This window comes from Malaclemys terrapin, chromosome 13, assembly GCF_027887155.1.
Source record: "Malaclemys terrapin pileata isolate rMalTer1 chromosome 13, rMalTer1.hap1, whole genome shotgun sequence".
Classification (NCBI taxonomy): domain Eukaryota; kingdom Metazoa; phylum Chordata; order Testudines; family Emydidae; genus Malaclemys; species Malaclemys terrapin.
The window spans coordinates 42,514,837-42,534,246 of NC_071517.1; the positions used below are offsets into that span (position 1 = coordinate 42,514,837).

At 50.3% G+C, this 19,410-nt stretch overlaps 1 protein-coding gene across 1 annotated transcript; it reads right to left on the minus strand.

Moving 5' to 3' along the window:
* Nucleotides 1-447: 447 nt before the first annotated feature.
* On the minus strand, nucleotides 448-10,375 carry LOC128847645 (zinc finger protein 501-like). The gene is made up of 3 exons (XM_054047221.1): nucleotides 8,392-10,375; nucleotides 4,709-4,835; nucleotides 448-3,621 (listed from the first exon to the last, which is right to left on the minus strand). Exons 2-3 carry the CDS (start codon nucleotides 4,833-4,835, stop codon nucleotides 2,342-2,344), a joined length of 1,407 nt encoding a protein of 468 aa, XP_053903196.1. The 5' UTR covers nucleotides 8,392-10,375; the 3' UTR covers nucleotides 448-2,341.
* Between the last annotated feature and the right edge of the window lie 9,035 nt (nucleotides 10,376-19,410).

The following is a 19,410-nucleotide window of genomic DNA, read 5'->3' on the forward strand; positions in this document are numbered from 1 at the left end:
TCTCCAGCCTCTGGTCCAGCGTAGCAAATTGTGATGGACGGAGGTACGCCTGTCACAATCTGCTAGCTCTCACCTTTCCCCATCTCCCGATCCAGGGGGTAGCAAGTTGTAAGGGGGTCGTAAGTTGTAATTGCCCATCACAATTGGCTACCATTGAGAAAGCTCGGTTGGAAATCTGGACACAAAGAAAGAAAGGGAGTGTTGTCATTTGGAAAAGCACTTCTACAGAGTTCAAATGCAGGGCTATCGTATGTAAACCCCATAAGGACGGTATTGTTTTTTTCTTTATTAGTCTCATTGCCAGGGGATGCTGTGAAGGCCAAAACTATAACTGGGTTCAAAAAGGAATGAGGTAAGTTCATGGAGGATAGGTCCATCAATGGCTATTAGCCACGAAGAGCCCACAGAGTTGGCTGCTCCAGGATGTGCCGTCTGTGGTGCTCAGGGTTGGGGAAATAAAGCCTCAAAGAAGATTCCCAGGTGCACTCCGAGTCCATTAAAGGCCATTTTTACTCATGACTCACGACAAAGGAGTTTGAGAAACTAAATTCGACTTTATTCTTTCCAAGCCAAAAATAAAAGCTAAAATCTCCTCCTCACACCCAGAGCCCAGCTCAGCGCAAAGCATTTCAGCCCCAGCCCAGCCCGGTGCTGCTCCCGGCTCCCGCAGGCATCAGCAACGTAGCAACGTTGTACAGTGGGCAGAAAAAGGCAGAAAAGGATCCATTAGAGACGCCGGGATTCAGTCACAGAGAAGCAAATGCTGTGAGAGCAGGAAAGCCAGGGAGCTCGGGTTAACGGGAGCCGGAGAACGGTGCGGCATTGCCAATCCCGGCTGAGGACGGGACGTCCTTGACGTGCATGTGGTGAGTGTGACAGAGAGAGTCTCCGTCGTCCCAATAAAGGATGCTGTGGAGGGGGATAGCGGTGACCATCGTGGTTCACAGACTCCTCATTGCCCTCCAGTCGCAGCGATGGACGTCAGCTGGCCTCAGGGCCGGCCAGGCCTGTTGATTTCCCTAGTTTCCTTCCTATCTCTGCTCAGCCTTGTTCACCCAGGAATCACTGATGCAACCAGCAACTCCACACAAGCAGCGTCATTTGTAGCCCTTTAGGATTCAGGGACAGTTTCACCCAGTGATCACAAACTAGTTCCTGTCTCTCTCCGGCTATAGTGCAGCAAGTTAACAATTCTCAGCCTTTTCTGTCTGGCTCCCCAGAGAAAACCCTGCAGTTTCCCAGCCCTTTATCTCTCTCCCGACCGTATCTCCCATCACTGCAGGGATCCAGCAGGAACTTCCTTCCCTGTTTCAGTCTCTGCCTCTCGGCCTGCGACTCTCACACTGGCCCCCATCGGTGTTTGCGCTGATGGTGATGTATAATAATCATTGTTCAAACAACACTAAGGTCTCATGGCAAGGGGTCATAAAATGGTACCAATAAAATAAGACAGTGTTCTAGCAAGTGGTCATTTGTCTTATGGCGTCCCCAATAAACCTGCACTACATCCTGTAAAACAAAACTAATATCTTACGAGGTGACCAAATGGCCTTCAGCAAATAGCTCAGTGGTTTGAGCACTAGCCTGCTAAACCCAGGGTTGTGAGTTCAATCCTTGAGGGGGCCATTTAGGGATCTGGGGCAAAAATCTGTCTTGAGATTGGTCCTGCTTTGAGCAGGGTGTTGGCCTAGATGACCTCCTAAGGTCCCTTCCAACCCTGATATTCTATGATTCCAAATAGGTCACAATACAGGGTGGACTATAAGACACTCGCGGTTTCATAATAATCAACATCCCAGAGCTTGTTTCAGATGATTCAAAATCAGGAGAACGGACCTACCCATGTTCTCCTCTGAACTCTCTACACCTGCCCTGTTTGGAGCCTTCTTACACGGTCACATTAGTTACAAAAGTTTTAACATCATCCTAATGAAAGGAGAAAACCAAAACTACAGTCTGCAAATAATCGGAGGTTGGTAGGAAAGATACCAGTATGTGTACATTGGGATTTAAGCTCAGAACGATCACAGGGTGTGGGGGATTCATTTGAATTTCTCGTCCAGGTCTGTGACACTTAAATCTCCAGCCCTCATGAGTCTGATTTAGCATGAATGAAATCAAAGACATCTGCAGGGGAATTGGATTTAAAAAAAAAAAAAAATAAAATAAAATAAAGCCAGTCCTAGTGATGGAACTGATAGAATTTCTCTCCTGTGTGGAGTCTCCAATGTCAATTCCACTTGAAACATTTTCCAAGTTAAAGATATTTAAGAGGTCTATTCCCTGTATGGATTTCCTAATGCCTGATACAAGCTGACCCCAGCTGAAGCGTCTCCAACATTCAAGGTTTCTCTCCTGTGTGGATTCTCTGATGTCGAACATGAGTTGATCTCCGACTGAAACTTTTCCCACAGTCGAGGCATTTATAGGGCTTCTCTCCTGTATGGATTTTGTGATGTTTAATACGGGCAGAGTTGTCAATAAACCTTTTCCCACAGTCCAGGCACTTATACGGTCTCTCTCCTGTGTGAGTTCTTTGATGTGAAATCAGATTGGAACTCCAGCTGAATCTTTTCCCACACTCAAGGCATTTATAGGGTTTCTCTCCTGTGTGAGTTCTCTGATGTGAAATGAGGTACGCGCTCTGATTGAAGCTTTTCCCACAGTCTGGACACTTATAGGGTTTATCTCCCGTGTGGGTTCTCTTGTGTCTAGTAAGGTGCGCGCTCCGATTGAATCTTCTCCCACAGTCGAGGCATTTATAGGGTTTCTCTCCTGTGTGGACTCTCTGATGAATAATAAGGGCAGAACTGTCACTAAATGCTTTCCCGCAATCCAAGCATTTGTAGGGTTTCTCACCCGTGTGCTGCTTCTGATGTCTAACAAGCTGCATGTTCCAATCAAAACTTTCCCCACAGTGTAGGCATTTATAGGGTTTTTCTCCCATGTGGCTACTCTGATGTGAAATAAGATCTGAGCTCAGAACAAAGCTTTTCCCGCACTCCAGGCATTTATACGGTTTCTCACCCGTGTGGGTTCTCTCATGCCTAATAAGATGTGAGCTCTGAATGAAACCTTTCCCACAGTCAAGACATTTATAAGGTTGCTCGCCCGTGTGGGTTCTCTCATGCCTAATAAGATGCGAACCCTGATTGAAACCTTTCCCACAATCAAGACATTTATAGGGTTTCTCTCCCGTGTGGATCCTCTGATGGGAAATAAGGTTTGCGGTCTGACTGAAACCTTTCGCACAGACAAGGCACTTATATGGTTTCTCTCCAGTGTGGATCCTCTGATGGGAAATAAGATGTGATCTCCGCATAAAACTTTTCCCACACTCGCTGCATGTGTTTTTTCTCTCTTCTGTGGGGATTCTCTGCTGGGCTGTGGTTTCCTTGAGATCCTCACAATCTCCACCATGCTTTATGGTTTCACACGTTTTCTTCCCTGGGTCGTATCCCAGCAGCCTCTCCGACCTGCGCTGGTTTTCGCACGTTTTTCCTGGTTTATGATTCTGGTAAAAATTCCCCTTGGATCTTCCCAATACCATTCCCTGCAGACCCACGTCCTCACCACCTTCCCGCTGTGGATTCTCCTTCTCATTCACCATTCCAGCACCTCCTGGAACACAGAGAGCGAATCCAGACAGGAGTCATCCCCCGTGCCGGGGAGAAAGGAACGAAAGGGGAACAGCAAAGAGGGGGAAAAACACATAACTGCTTGGGAGACTGAGAAAGGGAACATTTACTAAACCCTCTGTAATTTTTCCTTCTCTGAGGTGGGTCCCTGGTGCGCCTGGATCCATTAGAACTGGGATATTTCTCCTCATCTTCCAAGCATGGAAGCTCCTCTGTAGTTTCACAGTGTACTGCACCAGGTACAACAATGGCACCACAGGGTGAAGCCAGAAAGAGAGGTTTTAAAAATATAATTTAAAAAATCATAAAGCCTCCATGATTGGAAGAAATAACCTAGTTCTAACAGACAACACAGAGCACCAGGGACCCACAACAGAGAAATTGGATTCTGCCTCCACATCCCTTCCAAACACCCAGGGAATTGTAAAGTCCGGGGGCGGGGAGCTCCTGCCAGGTCTCAGTCAGCGTGGGTGGGTGACATCTGCCCCACGGATGGAGCTAGTCCCAGGAAGGGAGGGGAAGAGACATGAATGAATACAGACAGGACAAGACAATGCTTCTGCCACCTCAAAGGATGCAGGATAGAGATGAATGAGGCCTCCCTTGTGTTTCTGACTCTCCTATCCCATGGCTGGGGGAGTGGAGATCAAAGTCTGTTTTAAACGGGCTGTGGGGACTATGGGGTCATTCCCCTGAAATCGCAGGGTCTGGCTGCACAGCTGCTGGGAGGTGTGATCCCCAGCTTGGTAGACGGACAAGCACGAGCGTTAAATAATAGCAGTGTGGCCAAGGCAGCATGGGCTGTGGCTCAGACTAATCACCTGAGTACAACCCTGCTCTAACCCTGGGCATGTACTCAGGTATCTAGCCCTAGCCGCTATCTGCGTGGCTATTTTTAGGCGCTAGCTCTAGCAGAACTAGTGGATGTAACTACCTGAGCTGGGAATCCCACCTCCCCGATGCTGTGTAGACGTAACGTAAGTGACCAGAGAAGAACCTGAGTAGGAATCAAACTGGCCACATCACAGACCCCCCGGCTTCCAATAACCAAGGCAACACAACTCCCTTACCCAGCGAGGTCACCGTCTCGTAGTTCTCCTGCATGACGTCCCTGTAGAGGGCTCTCTGAGCGGGGTCCAGCAAAGCCCCCTGCCCCTCGGTGAAATACACAGCCACCTCCTCGAAGGTCACTGGCATCTGAAACAATAAGCATCAGAGATATAGAATCCCACCCCCACCCTGCTCAGAGCAGCCCGGAGGCTTCAGGAGGGGAGAAAGAGAGAGGCCCTTGTCGCCCCCAGCCAATGGAGGAGGGCAGGGGCCTTTCCATTTATCACACACCTGCTAGCCAGAGGCTGATACAGGAGATGGAGCCCCTCAGCAGGGTCCAGGGACAGGAATCCCAACCACCTCCCCATTCCCAGCTGCTGGGTGTGAGGGGACCGGGCCTCTCCCGGGGGCCTCACCCCTGGGTGCCCCATTTGTATTTCACAGCAGCCTCTGTCTAGTGGGTTCAGGCTCCAGCACTGAAAGTCCAGTCAATTTTCCCAGCCCTGTTGGTTTCTTTCCCATTCCAGAAATGGGGGAATTTTTATTCCATCCCCCAAAAGGGCCTGTTCTGAACATTATGCCACAAACTGAAGATGTCCCAGCAGGCTTGTCCCATCCTGTCCCCACCTCCCTCACCCTGTGTATTTCTTGCTCTAGCCCTTCTAACACAAACCCACCAGCAGCCCCCTGAAAATCCCCTCTCTGAATGGGTTTCCCATCCCCCCACAGGATGTGTTGTAGTCACTGGGATCGGGCAGTCCTACCCCTGTGGGGAGCTCCATTTTCACACAGAGAATGAAAATTCATACACAGTTACAATCACCGATAACAATAAATGTTGCTAGGAAAAGGTACGCAAAGGAGACAGGCTGGGTCAGCCCAAACAGAAAGATCTAAATAGACATTGGAGGAGTGGGCCTGAAACCTGGATCTCCTAAAACCCAGGTGAGTGCCCTGCCCCAGGGCTGAAGTCAGTCTCCCTCTCTCTTACCCAACACATATGTAACCACTTCTACATGGTGGAACAGCTTCAATGGGAGAGACTGAGATGTACCCTGGAAAACCCCAAAGCCTTGTGCACCTAACTCCAGGAGAGGGTTCACAGCTGAGAGTGACCAAATAGCGATAGCTGCCTGTGTCCCTTGAGGGGCAGGGGCGTATGACCCACCCCTCGCCTCGGCATTTCCTATTGGCTAGCTCAGGCAGCTCCCCAGTCAGCATGCTGTGTTTTGTGGATCCAATTTTTAGCTCTGCCCAGGTATAATATAGGGAGACTAACTCAGGGCTGTGAATGCCACTCAGAGGCAAAGCATCTGAACGTTAGGTGCTGCTATGCTGATCTTGTAATGCCTAAATTCCTTTGCACATCTAGCCCTCAGCTATTTTCCCATCAGTATCTGGGAGACACTGGTCCCTTAGCTGAGGGAGGCTCATTAAATATGGAGGAAACAACTTGATTCACAGATATCAGGGGGAAAGTTTATCGCAGGGGAGTTTAATCTCCCACCCACCCAATCCCCATGTGGTGTTATGGATTTTTAAGGCCAGAGTTGGAAGAGACCACTGAATTTAGAAAACCTAGTCTGACCTCCTGTATGGTACAAGCCAGTGCAATTCATCCAGCTACTCCTGCATTGAGCCCAGTCCCTTGTGTTGGATTAAAACACATGTACCAAGGTATCCAGTGCTGAATTTAAGAGATGGAAAATTCGCCGCTTCCCTTGTTAGTTTTTTCAGTAGTTAATCACCCTAATTTTCCATTTGTATTTCTCTGGCTTTCACTTTCAGCCATTCTTTCTCGTTACGCTTTTCTCTGCTAGAATTCAAGAGGTCTTTAGAGTACCTGATCATTTCTTCTTGTAATCAAATCAATGTCTCAGGGCAATATTTCTCCTCCCAAATTGAGGAAATCTTACATCATTCAAAAACTAGAGTGCAAACATCAGTGAATTTTGAGGAGATTTTATATTACTATTTGATAACTGAAAGAGAAAATATGGAAATGATTCATGTGTAAGTTAATTAGAAAGGAGAAGTCAATTAATTTTTCTTAGTAGTGGGTATTTAGAGAAATAAATGAGCAGATAATATATTAATCTATAAATAGAGAAATTGAACAAAATTGGAGAGGATTTTATATTAAAATCTGGCAAGTGGAAAAAAGGGAAAAAATCTGAACGGTTGTAGAGCGGTATTTTATTAATGGAGAGCAAAGGGACTAGACTAGTGGTGATTGTATTGCTATATTTATATATAGACCTGGAAGATTTCTTTTTAACTAAGTCAATAGATAATATCAATGTTTATTTTTAAGGGTTTCCGTTTTATTTGTATTAAGTTTTCACAGTAGCAGGAAATTACAGGGTGAGTCTGACAATAATTATGTCATGACTGTAGATACTGGGATTAAAAAGTTAAAGCTTTATAACCATTAAGACACACATTGTCAGCATCACATGTCAAAACATACCAAGTAACTATCCTTAAATCAAACTTTAAGAAGTTTGAGAACATGACCTATGAAGGAAGGCTGAAAGAACTGGGTTTGCTTAGTTTGAAAAAGAGAAGACTGAGAGGGGACGTGATAGCCCCTTTTCAGGTATCTAAAAGGGTGTGATAAGGAGGAGGGAGAAAACTTGTTCACCTTAGCCTCTAAGGATAGAACAAGAAGCAATGGGCTTAAACTGCAGCAAGGGAGGTTTAGGTTGGACATTAGGAAAAAGTTCCTAACTGTCAGGGTGGTTAAACACTGGAATAAATTGCCTAGGGAGGTTGTGGAATCTCCATCTCTGGAGATATTTAAGAGTAGGTTAGATAAATGTCTATCAGGGATGGTCTAGACAGTATTTGGTCCTGCCATGAGGGCAGGGACTGGACTCGATGACCTCTCGAGGTCCCTTCCAGCCCTAGGATCTATGAATCTAAGTTCTCAAACATTATTTTTCTTACTTTGCCTCTCTGTTCATTTTGATTATTATCCATGGAAATACTTTTTCATCTGTTTGTGTGTAGGGTGAAAGTGACGTTTACCCTAAAAAAATCTAATTTGTCCAAGCCTATTTATACAGAAGAGAAACAAAACTGGAGCAGACTGATCTCACTATAACCCCCCACACTACACCAGTAGCAGGTTATTCAGGCTGCCTGGCACACGGGCATTAGGATACAGTCTGGGAGCGGGTCACGGGGAGGCTGTTCAGTAGACCAGGATCCTGCCCCCGTTCAGAGCAGGTGTCTCTGATGGAGCAAACAGGGCCCAGCAGCAGTTCAGTGCTGGGGAGATTCACCCATCGCTGGGGCAGGAAGGGGCCTGTCTCCGGGGAGGGAGGGGCTCGGAGGTTTGTAGCGGGGTTACATTTGCAGATCAACAATAACCTCCCCCTCCCCGCCCCCATTTCAGTCTCATTTCTCTCCCCTCCCTGACAGCCCAGTCCCAGGGACACAACAGGGACCCCCTGGGGCCCGCCCATGCCCCCCCCCCCCCAGCCGCTCTCCCCCCGCCTGAACCCCCCGCTGGCCCCGGGGCAGATCCTGGGCAGAGCCCGGGCGGCGACTCGCTGCTGGGGCCGCAGCTCCGGTCCCTCCGCCAGGCGCTTCCCAGCCAGGGAGCAGCTGCCCGGGACGGCGAGATCTGGGGCCGCTGGTGCAGAGTCACTTTCCCGCCCGGCCCCGGCCCGGCCCTTCCCCCGGGTCCCCCCATCACCTGCAGGCTCCGGCTCGGGGGCTGGGGCGGGCAGAGCCCGGGGCGGGAGGGGGGTTAGTGCCGGTCTCGCCCCGCACGGACCCCGCCGGGGAGCAGCAGCGGCTCCGCCCGGGCTCCCGGCTCCCAATGGAGGATCTGACCCGGGAAGGTAAACAGAGGCCGAGCCGGGCAGGCTCTGACTGTAACACAAACCGGGCCCCGCGCAATTCGCTGCTGGGCTCCTAGGGACGGGGGATGCTCAGTCGAGGTCCCCTCCAGCCCTACACGTGTCTGAACCCCGCCGGGTGCTGGGCCGGGCTGCCCCAGGGGCAGGGGCTGCAGAGCAACGGGTCTAGCGCTAGGACCCAGGAGGGAGCTGGGCACGGAAGTGAATTGCCCTCGCTACCGTAACGCTTTGTTGCTGGTGGATTCCAGGTTCCCTACAAGATCCCCGCGCCCCCGCGGCTGGTGCTGGGAGCCCGGAGCCCGGGCTGCAGCCGGGAGAGGGGAATCTCCAGCAGGGCCCTTCCCGCTGCTCCCCAGGAGCCTCTCCCAGGGCAGAGCCCCCAGCCTAGAAATGCATCTACTGCTGCTGCAATGGCAGATGTTCAAGTTCTAGAAGACACATCGGCTGCATCTGTTACAATCCACATCTTAGAAGAGTTAAATGCTTGTCAACTGGACCCCAAACAGATGGCTGCTTGTGCATTTGATGGCGCTGCAAACTTCTCTGGAAGACATGGTGGAGTACAAGCTTTGCTCAGAGAAAAGTGTAACCCTGATCTCTCCTAGACACACTGCAGAGGCCATCTACTCCAACTAGCACTAGTAGGAGCTGCAGAATCTTCAAAAGACATTTAAAAAGTTATAAATGTAAAGTCTTCATTATATTCTTTTTTCAGCAAGAGTCCAAAAAGACTGAATATCTTGGAAAATATAGAAGATACACTGAGACTGAAGTTCAAATTAGTCCAACCTGGGGAAACCCTCTGGCTTTCTCATGAGCGGTCCTTGGCTGTTGTCTTAAAATTACTCCAGCCGTTATTACTGGCTTTGGAAAGTATCTACCAAGCTGGGATGGATCTAAGTAGTGAGGCTGGTGGATTACTTTTGCTACTACGTTCAGAGAAGACTATTGCCATTCACTCTCTTGTAAGTCTACTGTTGAAACCACTTGGGTCATTACACAATGCCATCCAGGCATCTGCTACAACAGTAGTAGATCTTTGTCCAGCAATAGAAGCTATATGTGGATCAATCAGAGAGCAATCCGTTAAAAAAGTAATGGAAGAAGCAAAGACTTCAGTCCAGAAGTTGACTAATGAAGGCATTTATATTGAATCCTTAAGTGAAGAGGACAAGAAGTGTTTAAGACAACTGAAAAAATACACAGACTTGATTCTTAAAAATCTACAACAGCGACTTCTAGATTCTACTCAACCTCTACGTAGGTTTTACAGATGCCTGTCCTATAAAACAACGACAGTTGAGTGGAGTGAGGCACTACCAGCAATGGGGTTGTCATGTGATCAGGACAGAATAGAGAATTTGAACACAGAGTGGAATATCATACGAGGAATGAATGAAGATTTGACTTCAACTTCTTTTTTATCATCGCTAGTGGCTCGACCCGATCTTTGTGTTCTGTTTCCTGGGATGAAAGAAGGAGGAATTTATCTCTTGCTACTCCAAGTCACAACAGCTATGGCTGAACGTTCTTTTTCATCATTAAATAGAATTTTGTGTTCTGAAAGACGTCGCCTTCTGCCTGATCATGTGAATGAACTATTGAGCATATCAATTGAAGGAATGGAAGTACCGGACACACAAGAAGCTACCAAAGATGAACACGTTGCATTCAAGAAGTTCATTAACAGAGTTGTGCAAAATTATAACAAGAAACCAAGAAGGATGTAGATGTAGTGCTTCATAGAAGGCTTGAGTAGCCAACTGTAATTTGTGTGATGATTTTAAACATGAGTTAAATCTAATAAAATGGTCATGAAACATTGTTCAGTTTTTACTATGGTGCCATACAGCCCACCTTCACCCTCACGGTCTCACCCCTCATCAGCCCTGATTCCACCCCCCCTCCCCCCGTAAATTCGAACACATCCCCGAATTTTAATTCCTAGGGAAAACCACTGGGTGACCTGATCCTGCTGGCTCTGCCCTGAGCCGCTGATTGGGGATTTGAGTGTGAATGATCAGCTCAGCGTGGCTGATTCATCCCTGCCCCTGGCGGGGCTGTGTCAGGAGTGAATTTTCACATCCCCCCTCCCAGCTGGGGACTGCCTGCAAACTGTGTGTGTTGCAGGTCCCATGGGCCAGAACCTCCCCTCTGATTCCCACCAGCTGGGATCTGGCCACACGGGTTCCACTGGAGTTATGGCCAATTTACACCAGCTGGGGATGTGGCTTGGGTTACGTCTACACTGAGATAAAAAAAACCTGTGGCATTGAGTCAGAGCCTGGGTTAGCTCACTTAGGCCTGGGCTGCGGGGCTAAAATGAACTGTGTAGACATTTGGTCTTGGGCTGGAGCCTGAGATCTGAGACCCTCCCCCAGGGGGCTCCGGCCCCAGCCCGAACGTCTGCACTGCAATTTTATAGACCCACAACCTGAGCCCTGTGTGGCCCCGCCAGCTGAGTCAGGTCTGGCCATGTCAGGGGTCTTTCATTGCAGTGTGGACGTACCCTTGAATCATTTCTACAGACATACAGTGCGTCTCTGAGCAAGAGTTTGTCCTACCTGGTTTGGGGCGACTTCATTGTCAGCCAGGGCTACACAAAATGGAACAAAAACCAACCCAGAAAGGTAAACGGCCCCACTGGTGTAATGAGGTCTGGGGTCATTCGCACAATGTTACGTATAACTCTATTATGCTCCCTTTCTTCCCGCACCTCAGCTTCGCTCTCTCTGGTGCAACCCAGGCCAGAGCTCTTTTCACAAGGTAGGACACAGAGTTAAACTTCAGAGCTGTTGTATGTATGTAAAACCCTGTTAAGTAGGTGCTAATATTGCCCAGTCGGCTTGGAAGAGAGTGCCCTGGGAAAACAGACATCTCAGGCATACAGGAGGGCAGAGCCGGGGGGACCGCCCCAGCAGGGGGCTGAGGAACCGGGGCAGGGGAGCCCCAGAGGGAGCGGAGCCCTGGAGAGTGGGACGCAGGCCCTGCCCGGCAGCGCCCCGCCCTCTATGGCCCCGCTGCTAGTGCTGCTTCTGGCTGCCCTGCCTCAGTCCCCGGGTGGCTCGGGCCACTTTGCCCAGTCCCGGCTGCGGCGCTGGGGGGAGGCTGCCCTGCGGCACCTGCAGGCGGCTCCATGTGCCCCGCAGGGCAGCCCCCAGCCCGTGTGTCTCCGCTTGGAGCCTGCCCAGCCCAGCCACAAGGTGCCGGCAGTGCTCCCCCGCGGCACAAACCGCAGCGGCCCCAGGGCGCCCCCGCGCACGACGCGCTGCCAGGGCCGGCTCTAGCCTTTTGCCACCCGAAGCAAAAAAAAAAAATGGCCGGAATGCCGCCCGTGAAAATGTGCCGCCCCAAGCACGTGATTGGTTTGCTGGTGCCTAGAGCCGGCCCTGCCCAGCACCTCCCGGTGGCCCCCTGATCAGCTCCTCCCCCTCCCTCCCAGTATCTCTCACCTGCCGCAGATCAGCTATTCCGCTGTCTGCAGGAGGCACTGGCGGGAGGGGGGGGGCGTGGAATAGGGCAGGGCTGGAAGAGGCGGTGGGGCTTGGGGGGGAAGGGGAGGAATTGGGGCGGGGCCTGGGGCAGAGCAGGGGTCGAGCACCCCTCTCCTCCCGGCAACTCAAAGACAGCACCTGTGCCACACACAGGACAATCTTTGGGAGTTCAGGGTCAATTTAAACCCAGTCAACCAACCCTCATGCTGTCCTGTGGTAGGCTCATCCGACTTCCCAGCTAGGAAAATGCACTGGAACCGTGCTGCTCTCACTGACCGGGGTCTAAATCGGGCTAACCTCGCTGGAGACACTGGCGTGGATTCCCCGCTCACTCCCCCCTTGATGAAATCAGAAGTAACCCCACTGACCGTCACGGGAGGCGACGTAGAACACTGACTCCTTGTGCTGTTTGTGTAACCCCGCTGCGATGGGGACTGCTCCACTCACCGCTCAGCGGTGCCTCCTTGTGGCGCATCTGAGGAATTCACTCTGCCACCTGGTTGGACACCCCTTCCCGCGGCTACTCAGTCTGTCGTTCCCCTCGCTCGCTCCGCTGCCTCTTGTGTTCCTGGACCTGTCGCGCTTTCCTCTTCATAGCTTAGCCCTGCGGCCAAGTCACATTAAAGACATCCCCCCTTCTGGGGTACTGCAAGCCCTTTGAGTCAAACTATCCCAGGCAGGCTGCTCCCCACGACCTGGTCTGTGCCACTCTCCCAGGGGCAGGTAGGGGAACCCGGGCCCACCCTCTACACTGGATTCCAATCCAGGGACCCTCAGCCCAGCCACTCTGGGCTTTTACTTTCCCAACCCTCACTGCTCCTTCCCTGGACTGCTTCCTGCTCTGTCTTGTACATTTAAGAATCAGAAATCCCAAGCGCAATCTCCTTGACCCACCTACGGACATGTCCTTATATTTACCGGTTTTGTTTTTAAGCTAAATAGGCTGAAGTGATTCTAATCTCTGAGCTGAGTTCCTGCCTAAGGGGTCGGGCCCACATCCACAAAAGGACGTGGGGCTGTGATGAAGTCTCACATTGGATCTGGGACAATAGGGCCCATTCCTCTGAAAGGTAAACCTAAAACTAGGTATGAACCTGAGTATAAGCTGAAGTGGGCTCATCACAGACCCCACAGTATCTAAGGGGACGGGAATCCCTTATCCAGCGAGGTCACCATCTCGTAGTTCTCCTGCATGACGTCCCTGTAGAGGGCTCACTGAGCGGGGTCCAGCAGAGCCCCCTACCCCTGGGTGAAACACACAGCCACCTCCTCGGAGGTCACTGGCATCTGAAACATCAGTTCCCCCACTCAGCACCTGCTGCCCCAGCCACAATCCCACTAGTCATCAGGGAGGAGGGCCAATGGAAGCTCTGGGGGAGGGAGAGGGACAGAGAAGCAAAATCCCACCCCTCACCCTCCTCAGAGCAGCCAGGAGGCTTCAAGGTGGGGAGAAGGTGGGAGCTCCTTGTCCCTCACAGCTGATGGAGGGGGGAGGGGTCTTCCCCGTTATCACACACCCACTAGCCAGAAGCTGGTACAGGAGATGGAGTCTTGGAGCAAGGTCCAGGGACAGGAATCCCAAACCCCTCCCCATTCCCAGCAGCTGGGTGTGAGGGGACAGGGCCTCTCCCCTGGGCCTCACTGCTGGGTGCCCCCTTCATATTCCAGAGCAGCCTCTGGGTAGTAGGTTCAGGCTCCAGCGCTGGGAGTCTGGTCTGGTCAACCCTGGCCAAGGGGCTTGTTATCTGTTCCAGAAATAGGGGAATTTCTACCCCTAATCAATGGGCCTATTCTGACAAACCAACCCCAAACTGAGCTCATCCCCCTTAGGTTTGACACATCCCGTTCCCCTCCCTCCTTCCCCCTCTGTATTTCCTGCCCCTTTCCCTCTCGGACAAACCCACCAGGAGCTCCATGAAAATCCCTGACCTGAGCAAGCGCCACACCACAGTCCTTTCCCCCAGATCTCTCCATCATCTGCAGGCTCCGGCTTAGGAGCTGGTGTCGGCAGAGCCCAGGGCTTCGCCAAGGGACTGGTTCCAGACGCTGGAGAAAGTCCCCACCTGGCCTAGGCACAGAGCGGGCTTTGATGAAGGTTTCTCCCCGGCACAGACCCGGCTGGGGGAGCAGCAGCTGCTCAGTCTGGGATCCCAGATCACAATTGATTGGGAACATCTGACCTGCCCAGCTTCTGGCCAGGCCAGGAGGTGGGGCCTTGGGAGGAGCAGGGGGCAGGGCCCTGTGGCAGGAGGTGGGGGCGGGGAAATGTTCTTTGTGCCCAGGGCCCCAATAAATCTTAACCCACCTCTGCCCCATCACTGTACGTTCACAGAAAAGATAGGACATTCGCTGCTCCTTTAAAGAAAGAGAAACAACAGCTGGTTATCTTGCCTGGCGTTAACAATCGCTTCAACGCAGTCACAACACTGGGTTGGTTTAGATAAAAAAGTAAAACAAGTTTATTTATTTAATTCAGTGAATCCAAGGATAAGGGATAAAGATAGAAAGGGTTACAAACGACCAAAAGTCAAAGATACGCTTTCAACTAGCAAAGATCGAACTTAACAAGTTACCGTCTTTGTTCAAGGTAGTTTCCCCACCAGTCTTCCTGTTCCAGCAATGGCTGACTAGCTTTTCATCGGGAGCCCCACAAAGTCCAAGGCTTGTTTCCTCGGGTGAATGATAACTTCGGGGTCCTCTGCCCCTCTCTTTATAGTGCAGTAAACCTTTGAAACGTCTTCTCTCAAAGTTCATTGCCCCGGCTTCAAGAGGCAGGAAGGCTTTCTCAGGGCCCGGTCTGCATCCCCGATTAAGATTTTTCAGTACGCATCGTCCCCCGCTTGCTCGCCTGATGGCTCTGTTTACCTTGCATGCAAATTGGCTTTTCTTTGTCTTTGGTCAGACGTGGTCTAACTTACATTGGGGACACGTTCAAGCAGGGGAAGCCACATTCCTGTGTCTGGAACAGGTGTGGCTTAGGCCCTGCCTGCCAAATACATTTTAAAAACACATGGGCAGCGCATATCTATCAAGTTCTTCTACACACCCCATCCATTCATCACTCAAGAATATTAATGATCAGAGAGTTATAGTTAGAGGCCTATGACATTGGTCGCTTAGTGATGTACCTGGCAGGAGCAGCACCATTCGGCAACATCTCGGTCATCTGAGTGGCCCTAAGAAGGATGACACTGCTCACCCCATGTGGAGAAGGGGCTAGAAAAGTCTCCTTCCACAGAACCTGACCAGACCAATGACTCAGGAAGGTCACCAGCTGTGAGGTCAGAAAATGAGCAAACGCACAGTTACAATAGCTATGTGTGGAATGCTAGGACTCTGTGCAACAATCCCTTCCACTAGCCAACTTGAGAGTGGCACCGCCCATGTTGCAAGAGAACTGGCCAGGTATAGGGTTGACATTGCCGCATTGAGTGAAACCAGACTCGCTGATGAGGGGAAACTCATGGAGATCGGTGCAGGGCACGTGTTCTTCTGACAAGGCTGCCCAACCTCTGAGCCATCACGAGCCGGTGTTGGCTTTGCCATTAGCAACTCCCTTGCTGCCAAGCCCAAACATAAGAATGGCCATACTGGGTCAGACCAAAGGTCCATCTAGCCCAGTATCTTGTCTTCCAACAGTGGACAATGCCAGGTGCCCCAGAGGGAATGAACAGAACAGGGAATCATCAAGTGATCCATCCCGTGTCGCCCATTCCCAGCTTCTGGCAAACAGAGGCTAGAGAGACTATCCTTGCCCATTCTGGCTAATAGCCATCAATGGAGCTATCCTCCATGAATTTATCTAGTTCTTTTTTGAACCCTGTTATAGTCTTAGCCTTCAAAACATCCTCTGGCAAGGAGTTCCACAGGTTGGCTATGCATAGTGTGAAACAACACTTCCTTTTGTTTGTTTTAAACCTGTTGCTTATTAATTTCATTGGGTGACCCCCTAATTCTTGTGTTATGAGAAGGAGTAAATAACACTTCCTTATTTACTTTCTCCACACCAGTCATGATTTTATAGACCCCTAGCAAAAGTCTACCTAAAGGCATAAATGATTGTTTTATGTTTCTGTGGTTGCCACTGAAACATAAGCGGTACGCTACCATCATCAGTGCTTATGCTCCTACCATGACAAATGTCAACAATGAGGAAGTATGCAATGTACTTGTAACCATGTTGGTCCCAGGATATTAGAGAGGCAAGGTGAGGGAGGTGATATCGGACCAACTTCTGCTGATGAGAGAGACAAGCTTTTGAACCGCACAGAGCTCTGAAGAAGAGCCATTTGCTCTCATCAACAGAAGTTGGTCCAATAAAAGATATTACCTCAGCCACAATGAGAAAGAAAAGCTCTTCGGTGACTGAGACAAACTCATTGTGTCTACATCAGCGTCAGATAAATGAATTATGATGGGGGACCTCAATGCAAGGGATAGAAGTAATGACTAACCTGGCAACATACTCTTGGACAGCATGGGACTTGGAAAGAGAATAGCAATGGATCTCTGCTAATCAGTGAGTGCATCAAACGACAACTAGCGATCACAGATACCTTTCTCCACCTACCCGACATAAAAGATAACATCATGGATTCACCCAAGATCCAAACAATGGCATCTTATCGACTACTTCATCATCCAACAATAAGATCTACAGGACAGACCATGGCACGATAGGCTCCAAACTGTTGTTGGTAATATGACCAGTGCATTGCAAGTCATCAACTAAATCGGGGGTTCTCACAACAAATTTTTTGATGGCCTCAGTGTCTGGCCACCAACTCTTGCTGGTGGCCACTCTGACACAAGATGCTTTGTACGTTTTTGTCTTTTTTCTTATTGTTTCTTTTGCTTTTTTTTTTTTTGGTTGCTTTTTTAAAAGACTTGCTAGCTAGTAAGTCTGCTGCGAGAAGTGATATTAACAAACATACAAATATCACTTTTCACAGCAGAGTTACACAGACCCAGCAAGCCAGGGGACAAATTAAGCCCTGGATAGGGAAGTGGTTACGGGGGCAGCAGGGTGATGGGACACTGGGGGAGGCAGCAGGGGCCACGGTGATTGGGGAGGGTGAGCTTGGGGCCAGAGCCCGTCACCTCACAGCCAGGGAATGGAGCCCAACGCCCCATGGGTGGAGCCTGCCACCCACCACCCCAGGGCTGAATCCCGCCACCCCTGGGAACATGGAGAACACACACTGGCTGTCTGCTCCTCCAGCTTTTCTGTCTCCAGAGGTGGCCAGGGCCCAACCACTGCTGGCTGCCCCAGGGGAGGGGCTGCTGCTTTACACACACACACACCCCATCACCACCCAGAAGGCTGTGGCTGCAAGAAAAGCCCCACGGTGGCCGCATTTGAGAAACACTGAACTAAACCAATCAGACCGCTCGATGTAAAGCGATGACCAGGTGAAGCTACCCGGCGCAGCTCTGCAACAACATCAGAGCAGCTCTGTCCGACCCCACTATTAGTGCCCCATGAGGGCAGGGGACTGGACTCGATGACCTCTCGAGGTCCCTTCCAGCCCTAGAATCTATGAATCTAATGTACATAGCAAATGGGCCACTCTTTGAGACACCGTATATCAAGCCACTCTTGCCAAAACGATGTCACCAAGATGGGTTCAACAAGAATGACCCAGACATCTAACAGCTACTCATTCAACAACATGAGACGCACTGTCAAATTCTTGCATCCCATGTCCCTGTAGGCACAGTAATAACATACAGCAGTCTGCCTCAGGGCACCCGGTCTAAGCTTGGAAACACGCAGGATCAGTGGTGGACTGCCAAGGCAGATGAAATCCAGGGCTATGCCGCCTGTCAAAAGACCAAAGACTTTTATGTTGCTTTGAAAGCTGTATATGGTCCTACACACACGACCCACAGTGCCTTAGAAGAGTGTGGACGGCCTAGCACCGACCACAGACAAAGGAGAAATCCTTCAGAGATGGCAACAGCATTTCAGTGATCTTTTGAACCCACCATTTAACGTTACAGGTGAGGCACTAATTAGAGTAGTGGGTCAGCCGACATGTAATTACAACATGCACGCAGCCCTGTCCCTTGACGAAGTCAGCACTGTGATCAGTGCCATGAAGAACTTCAGGGATCCCGCGCATCTGATGGCGTTCCTGCAGAAATATTCAAATATGGAGGCCAGACCTTGCTAAGGCAACTGCCTGGACTCTCTCTCAATATATGAAATACTGAAGATATACTGCAAGATTTTAAAGACACCACCATTGTCACCATATACAAGAGGCAAGGTGAAAAGTCCAACTGTGGTAACTATCATGTTATCTCGTTACTCTCCACCGCTGGCCAAAGTACTCTTTGATTGTGAATCACATGCTATCAGAGTCACCACGTGGTTTCAGGCCAACGGGTGACATGGTATTTGTAGCTCATCAGATGCAAGAGAAATGCAGAGAACAGCAACAGGACCTTCACGCTGTCTTCATCAACCTGGCTAAAGCACTTGACACAATCAGACCTGGACTATGGCGACTAGTTTGTAAGTTTGGTTGTCCAGAAAAATTCACAGCCATTCTGAGACTAGTTCATGACGGACTGCTCGGACCAGTCTGCATAGAAAGCGTTCTGTCTGACCCATTTCCTACCACTAATGGTATTAAACAGGGCTGCGTAACTGGTCCGATCTGTCTAACCTCTTCTAGGCAGCACTGCTCGATGATGCTACAAGGCAGAAAGATAGGCACTGAGCGAAACTCTACTGCAAAAACTCAGATGCCAAGTGACACTAGGAACCCACTGGGCTAGAGCAGGAGTTTTGTGCATCGTAGTGGTCCCGAAACTGGGATTTGGCACCTAACCAGGGAGCCAGGAGCCTAACTCCTTTGGGAAATTCAGGCCCTTTTCCTTCTCCGAGCTACTCTCATAACTGCTTCTCCTGCTGTCTGCTGGCTTTTCTTCTCTAGCACACGCAGCTCTCCAAACAACCCCTAGTCCACACGGCTTATCTCTGCTCAGGCGTTGCCATGTGCCCTTCTGCTCTGAGCGGCGGCCTCCTATTACATAAAGGGGCTTAATTCTTCCTTCCATGTAGCCAGAAAGAGGGGTGTAGTTAGCACAGCCGCCAGCCTTAAGGAGGTCTGTGATTCACGTCAGTCGTTAACACTTGCCAGCATAACAACACTCCCCCATCCAGCTCCGCCCATCGTCCTGATGGAGTTTGAGGGTATGTCTACACTACAGAGACCATACTGGCACCAGTATAACCCCATTGTGTAGATGCAACCTACACTGATGGAAGGGGTTAGTAGCTAGGTCAACAGAAGTGTTCTTCCATCGACGGTGTTGCATCTACACAGGGGGCTCGGTCGGTCTAGCTAT